The sequence below is a fragment of the Callospermophilus lateralis genome, chromosome 12 (assembly GCF_048772815.1).
Source record: "Callospermophilus lateralis isolate mCalLat2 chromosome 12, mCalLat2.hap1, whole genome shotgun sequence".
Classification (NCBI taxonomy): domain Eukaryota; kingdom Metazoa; phylum Chordata; class Mammalia; order Rodentia; family Sciuridae; genus Callospermophilus; species Callospermophilus lateralis.
The window spans coordinates 31,826,034-31,833,120 of record NC_135316.1 but is presented as its reverse complement, the minus strand read 5'-3'; the positions used below and the strand labels follow the sequence as shown (position 1 = coordinate 31,833,120).

Sequence of the window (7,087 nt, the reverse complement as noted above, 5' to 3'; positions counted from 1 at the left end):
CCACACTGGGAGCCAAGCTTCCAGCAATGCACCTTTGGGTGACAACTCAAATCATACCCAGACTATAGCACATAGTGAGGCATTCCTGGCCAAGGGATGGTGTAAACTCTATCAAAGAGGTTGGGCCCAGCATGGTATACATGGTGGGTAAGGTGATGGGGGAGAGAGACAGGGCAAGGGAACAGCAAATTATTTACCTTTGTTACAACATAACATAAAGACAAAGAGTAATAAGAGTTAAATTTGGAACATGGATAGAAGTCAATTACACAGCTAACAGGAAGCCATAATTTCCCTCTGGTGGTGCTATAATATCTATATATAATATCTATATTGTACACATTTTATGGAATGAAACTGCATTGCCAAATATATTTTCATAAAATTTATTTCTCTCATCCAACCTTCTAATGGTACGAGCAGCTACAGTTTCTCCAGATTCTAATTGAGATAAGGATTCTTCTGCCTATTGCTCTATGAATATTGATGTCAAGCATTGCACTAGGCCATAGGGAGAAAAGGCTAATAAGATCACACAACCCTCAAGGAGCTCATGATCCAGTAGGAAAAAAGCAAGAGCACTAACGATCCTTAGACACTGGGTTTCAAACTAAAAAAAGTGTGCTCAAGGAGTTATAGGAACCCAAACAAGGGGTCTGTTAGCCTTCTCAGGCTATAAGAAAGCACCATGCCTTGAGGTATTCAAACAGCAAACATGATCTCCCAGTTCCAGAGGCTGTAATTGTAAGAACAAAGTATTTGCAGCATTGGCTAAATAAAGGATCCTCTCTTTTTGGCTTGCAGATGGCAGTTGTGTTAATTGACTTCCTCTCACTATAATAAATACTTGAGGTGATCAACTTATAAAAATGTTTATTTTGTCTCATAGTTTTGGTCCATGATCTTTGGGCCCTGTTGCTTTGATGTCTGTGGTGAGGTACCACATCAGGTCAGGAAGCATGTGATATAGCAAAACTGTCTACCTCATGCCCAGAAAGCAAAAGAGAAGAAGAAAAGTCCTAGAGTCCCAATATCCCCTTCAAGGGAAGGCACCCAATTACCTACATTTTCTCCATTAGCCCATCTCTCTTAAAACTTTCACTGCCTTCCAGTAGAAGGCGGTCTAGAACCAAGCCTTTAACAACGGGCCTTTGGAGACCCTTCTAGATGCAAACTTCAACAGCCATCTCCGTGCTAAGTCCTCACATGGTCTTTCCTCTGTATACAGGTACACCCCTGGTATCTCTTTGTGTGTTAACATTTTCTCTTACAAGACACCAGTCATATTGGATTTGGGCCTACCATAATGGCCTCATTTTTATTTAAACATCTCTTTAAAGGCCCTCTCTTCAAATATAGATTCATTGAAAAACTGGGGGTTAAGGCTTTAGCATATGTATGTTGAGGGGACACAACCATTTCCTAGCAAGGAGTATTTTACAGCTCAGCAACAGAAGGGGAATTAAAAAATATATCCAAGCAGAAATATTTTAACTTACTCATTGGAGTAGAGTGATATAATAAAATCTGTTTCAGAGAAATTGGCTTCTCACAGAAGCTAGAGAGGATGCTGCTTGTTGTTCAGAAGAGAATAAGGAGGGTAGGAATGAAGTCAGTGGCAGCAGGAAGAAAAGCTTTCAAAAGTATTTAGGAAATAGAATAAGCCAGATTTGATCTCCTATACATGTATGATGTGTGTGTGTGTGTGTGTGTGTGTGTGTGTGTAAGAAAAGTGGAGGAGTACGACAAAAACAGTAATTTTCTCAACCTTCTTGTCAGTAGGTTCAGAATAATTAGAACAAAAGAATCTCCTGGTAGTTCTGCCAATTTTTTTTTGAAGCTGAGTACTTGAAGCATGTTATAGTTTGGGTTTGAGTGTTCCCCAAAGGCTCATATGTTAAAAGATTGATTCCCAGGGTGATATAATTTGAGGTGGTGGCAAGTCCTTAGTTCTCTAGAGGACAGTATATGCCATTGAAGAGGATTGTGGGACCTTGGACCCTTCCTCACCCTACTCCCACTTTTTTCCCCACCTGTGCATGAAGTAAGTGGTTTTGCTTCAACACACACTCCTGCCATGTTGTGCTGCTTTGTCACAGGCCCAAAAGCAATAGGATCAACTGATCATGTACCAGAATCTCCAAAACTATGAGCCAAAATAAAGCTTTTCTCATTATTATCTCAGATATTTTTATAGTGATGGAAAGCTAACTGACACAACACACAATATAGCACAAATTAAATGAAGTTTTGTCACCGTAATAGGCTGACTCATTCTTCCCCAAAATCCATAGGTTGTAAACACACACACACACACACACACACACACACACACACTGGAATTTCAAGTCTCTTATATAAACTAGGAAATAGGTTGAAATCAAGCCCCTGTACCTTAGACTATGACTGGAATTTTGAGATAGGGCCTTTAAAGAGGTAATTAAGGTAAAAAGAGGCCATTGGGGTAGGCCCTAATCCAAAGTGACCAATGTCCTTATTTGAAGAGGAAATTTAGACACACAGAGACACCAGTGGTGGTGCCCACAGAGGAAAGGCCATATAAGGACACAGCAAGAGGGCAGCCAAGGAAAGAGGCCTGAGAGAACCAACCCTGAAGATACCTTGATCATAAATTTCCAGTCTCCAGACTGTGAGAAATAATTGTCTATTGTTTAAGTCCCCCAGAATGTGGCACATTGTTATAATTGCAAGAATGTACTAATAGAATTAGTAAACATCTTTTTCAGATAACTTAAATCTATTCCCTTAAGTATAAAACCTTTGAAAATACTCTATATGGAAAGATATATTTATTTTTTATTTTTTATTACTGTGTGACCAGGGATGGAACCCAGGCTTCATATATGCTAGGCAAGAACTACACCCCCATCCCAGGAGGGATTTCTTTCTAAGCCAAATCTATAAGTGATAATGTAATTAACCCTTTGTTGATCCTCAAAAGTCCTGTCTTGATAATTTTCTGTGATGTATCTCTGCCAGGCCCTTAGCAGACTTGAGGGCCCATTAACTGCTCTCCCTGAGTGACCCCAGAGTGTGGGGAGGTGCTCTGAATGCCCATGCCCTTCCAGTCCTAAAGCAAGAGACTCTGACCAATCACTGCATTTCAAGGTGACTTGGAGTATTGTCCCAGCTCTGATAGCAAGGCTTGTCTTCAGGTGTAGGCATCACCCACAGGAGTTGAGCTAGACTCACCTCTTCCTTTGTAATCCTACCCCTTGCCTCATTTGAATGGCTTCTTCCCAGTAAAAGGGTTCAGCTCATGCTTTCACTTTTTTTCCATAGACCCCTAAGGTCAAAAGAGCTGTGGCAGGAAAGAAAAAGGTATTGTGAAGATTTTATACCAGCCCAGTTCACCTGGAATGACTTTGAGTGTTTAGTCATGGGTGCTCTGCTTCTTTAGTACTATTGTGAGTTTTTAGTTTGTTTTTATTTTGTCCTGGTCTCCTCCTGATGTACCAGGCTGCCACTTTCTTCTTCTTCTTTTTTTTTTTTTAAATACATGCTGATTTATTATAGTATTAAGGTCGTTTCTTTGGGGATAAATCGAGGTGTAAACATTTTTTTTACCCAACTGTAACGCCCCTCCCCTCTCAGGCAGCGCTGCAAGACCTAGGCCAAGCTAAAATAATCCTCTATTTAAAAAAAAAAGGTACTCCCTAGGAATTCTGGGATAGGGGGTGGAATTTTTAAAAATCCACATGATGGTTCCTGATTGGTTTTGGATACAAAGGCTTGGGAAGGGTCTCCACCTGTTTGATGGGGAAGCAGGATTTTTCGAGTAGTGTTGGGGGACAGGACTGAACGGGCCCTGGCAGACTGGCCCCTTAGCCCACAGAGGCCAAGATGACGTCCACTGACAGCTCCTCTGAACTTCTGGCTGTCACCTGCATTGTCACTGTGTCCAAAAGCAGCAGTCGCGAGCGCACGAGGATGTCGTGACCGCCCCGGAACACGCCTGCCAGGAGCAGCGCATGTGTATTCTTGTTCTCTGGGACCCTGTCGGACCTCTCGCAGGGATGCATCCCTAAGAACTTCACGATGTTGCCCACAGCCTCTTCCAGAGTCTTGATGGTGGACAAGGTGAACGTTTCCTCTTTCTCAAACTCATCCCCTACCTCGTCCCAGGCGGCTTCGAAGTTTACTTTCATGACCTTCTGGATGTGATCGGCTACAGTGACTTCCAGGTCTTCCAGCACATACTCATCCTCGTAGCCTTCTTCGTCGGTCTCCCCGGTGGTGGGGTCGCAGTCCTTGACAGTGAACTTCATCATGCAGCTGAACGTGCAGGCCACGGCCGTGGGCTCGTCCCTGGGCAGGGCCACCAGTGTGTAGCAGGTGCCAGGCTGGTTGTAGGGCAGGCTCCGGGCGGGCACGCAGCACAGCACCTCGTAGGCCTCCGTGGGCTCCATCTGCACGGTGACGTTCTCCAGGGTCTGGTCGTTGAGCGTGTTGGTGCAGTCAAACTGGAACACCATGTGCTCGGTGAAGGTGTGCTTGGTGCAGCGGATGACGTATTCCGTCTCTGACTTGGTGAGGGCCACTGGCTCCGGCGACGACTTGAAGAGGGGCCCCAGCCCCTGGAACTCGGGCACCGCAGCCAACTGCTCCTGGAAGATCTCCTGCCTGGTGGCGGCCACTTTCTCGGGTTGTTTGACAGCTGCGATGGGGGTGGTCTCTGTTCTCTGCTCAGCCGTGGGCGTGGTAGCCAGGGGCACAGACTTGAGGTCGAAAGGTTTTTCCGAAGGTTCCAGAGTGTACTGCTGCAGAGCCCTCTCCAGACCAGGGATGGACACCGTCAGACCATTCAGGATGTAGCCTGCATTCAGGGCCTTCTGCTTCTGCTCTAGGACATTCAGATAGAAGGTGGCTCGGTCCCTTACTTCATTGTCGTCGTCCATGACACACCTCTTCAGTAACACCAGGATACTGGGCAACATCTCTTCGTTCTGGGCTCCAAATTTGGCCAGAGCGCTCACAGCACCTGCCCGGACCTCCTCATGCTCCAGGACCACCCGGTTGTAGATGAAGCGGATGTACTTGGAGGGGTTGTTGGTCTTGGGCCCCTCCTGGCCCAGGAGATGCAGGATGCGGGTGGCCAGCACGGTGAACTCGCAGTCCTCAATGAACTCGCACAGGTGGGACAGCCCGGTCTCCTTGCTCTCAGCGTTCTCCTCGATGATGCTGATGATGCAGTCCACGATGGCGCGCTTGTACTCGAAGCCACCCTCCTCCCGCAGCATGGTGAACAGGAAGTTCATGAGCACGGCATGCTTGCGAGGATACTTCTGACACAGAGCGCTGATGACCTGGACTACCACCACCATGAACTCGTCCGAGATCTCTGACATGAAGGACGAGATCTGTTTCATGAGGCGGTCGATACTGCTCTCGCTGCCCGTCTTGAGGAGGGTAGTGATGGCCAGTGTCGCAATGCTCCGGGTTGAGTCCGTGACCAGATTCTCCAGGTCCAGGTTGCAGGCTGTCACAGCTGACGGGTGCTTCATGGCCACCTTATTGAGGGTGCGGACAGCGGCGTAGCGCAGCGCGGCTTTGGGGGAGCTGCAGAAGAGCTGGAGCACTGACACAGCGGGGGCCAGCTCCTTGGCACTGCAGCCTGGCAAGTTGACAATGGCGGACGCGGCTTCGTACACCACCATCTCCTGTTTGTTGCGCAGACAGCTCTCGATGAAGTCGAATAGCGGGCTGTCCCGACTGCCGTCTTCCTCCTCCAGCTGCTTGCGGGCCACGCGGATCATCATGCAGTAGGCGAAGGGTGACTTGAGGCCGTGTCGCGTGAACTTGCTGATCATCTTGCTGACCGCCAGGCGGTCATTCTTGCGCACGTGGTACAGCAGCCCCAGCGCGTGGTACTGGACCATGATGTTGTCACTGGACGCCGCCTCCTGGGCCTCATTCACCCAGCGCTTGACCACGTCCAAGCTGCACTTGAGCAGGTGCAGGGAGGACACCAGGGCAGAGCTGGAGACGCTGGGCACCTTGTCCACGATGGCCTGCTTCATGTAGCGCTCGATGGCTTGCAGCATGGTGCTATCCGTGATCTGGCAGAGGGCCCGCACTGCCGGGCCGCGGTAGTTGTCCTCTTTCCCAGTCACGTCTTTGGTGAGGCTGCTGGTGACAATGATGACGTCCTCGGCGATGCAGGACATCTCCTTGATGGTCAGGTAGCACATCCGACGCAGAGTGGGATCGTTGGACTGAAAGAGTTTGGTCATCGCGAAGAAAGCCTCTGTGGCCTCGGTGGTCCCCAGGTGCTCCCCCGGGTTGATGAGGTAGAGGATCTTGGTGAGAATGTGGGCACATTTCCCAGGGTTGATGGGGGTTTCGTTAAAGACCCAGGCCTCCTGGAGTACTGCTCTCTTCTCAAGGTGCTGGAAAGGGTTGGAGCCTCCACCCGACTCCTCGTCCTTCTTGTCGAATTTCTTCAACATGGTCGCGGCCGGCGCGGGCGCCACGCAGCAGCCGGACGGGGACCGGGCGGGGGCACTTTCTTCTACTATTGTGTGCCTGCATCCAGAGGTTCGCTTCTTCCTAAGGTCATTCTAACTACTTATGAGTTGGAGATCAGATAACCAGGTCTTTCTTTCTGTATAAAGAAGGAGTAAACAGAACCTAAAGGAAAGCCTAAAGAACAAATTATATAAAAAAAGTTTGATGCACAAACTTGATGACTTCTCTTTTCTCTCCCAAGAGAACATTTTAACTTCCTTTCTAGAGAGTGCTAGCTTTAAGAATTCAAAATGACTAAAAGGAATAAAACATTAAGGATAAAAGTTAAGACAAAGAAGGAAAAGAAATTCTTAACAATAGTAGGAAATAAGTCAAGGCATTTAAAAATAAATGTGCTTGTGAAACAATAGCCACAAACTTTGAAAAATCAAGACAATAAGTAAAATAATCAATAGTTTACATGTAATCTGGTAATATATTTTCATATAGTACAAAAATAAGCTTATAAAGCTCAGGTAATAGAACATAAAATGCCAATAAGTTAAAAGCTGGCAATGGGAGTTTTTGAGGCTTCTAAATGAGGCCACCATATGTTTTC

At 47.1% G+C, this 7,087-nt stretch overlaps 1 protein-coding gene across 1 annotated transcript; it reads right to left on the bottom strand.

Annotated features, from left to right (window-relative positions):
- Positions 1-3,565: 3,565 nt before the first annotated feature.
- LOC143411652 (coatomer subunit gamma-1) lies at positions 3,566-6,516 on the bottom strand. The gene has a single exon (XM_076872510.2). It carries the CDS (start codon positions 6,468-6,470, stop codon positions 3,846-3,848), a length of 2,625 nt encoding a protein of 874 aa, XP_076728625.2. The 5' UTR covers positions 6,471-6,516; the 3' UTR covers positions 3,566-3,845.
- Between the last annotated feature and the right edge of the window lie 571 nt (positions 6,517-7,087).

Excerpts from the sequence above, each read along its gene's own strand:
- LOC143411652 (XM_076872510.2), bottom strand. The coding sequence starts at position 6,470 with ATGTTGAAGAAATTCGACAAGAAGGACGAGGAGTCGGGTGGAGGCTCC.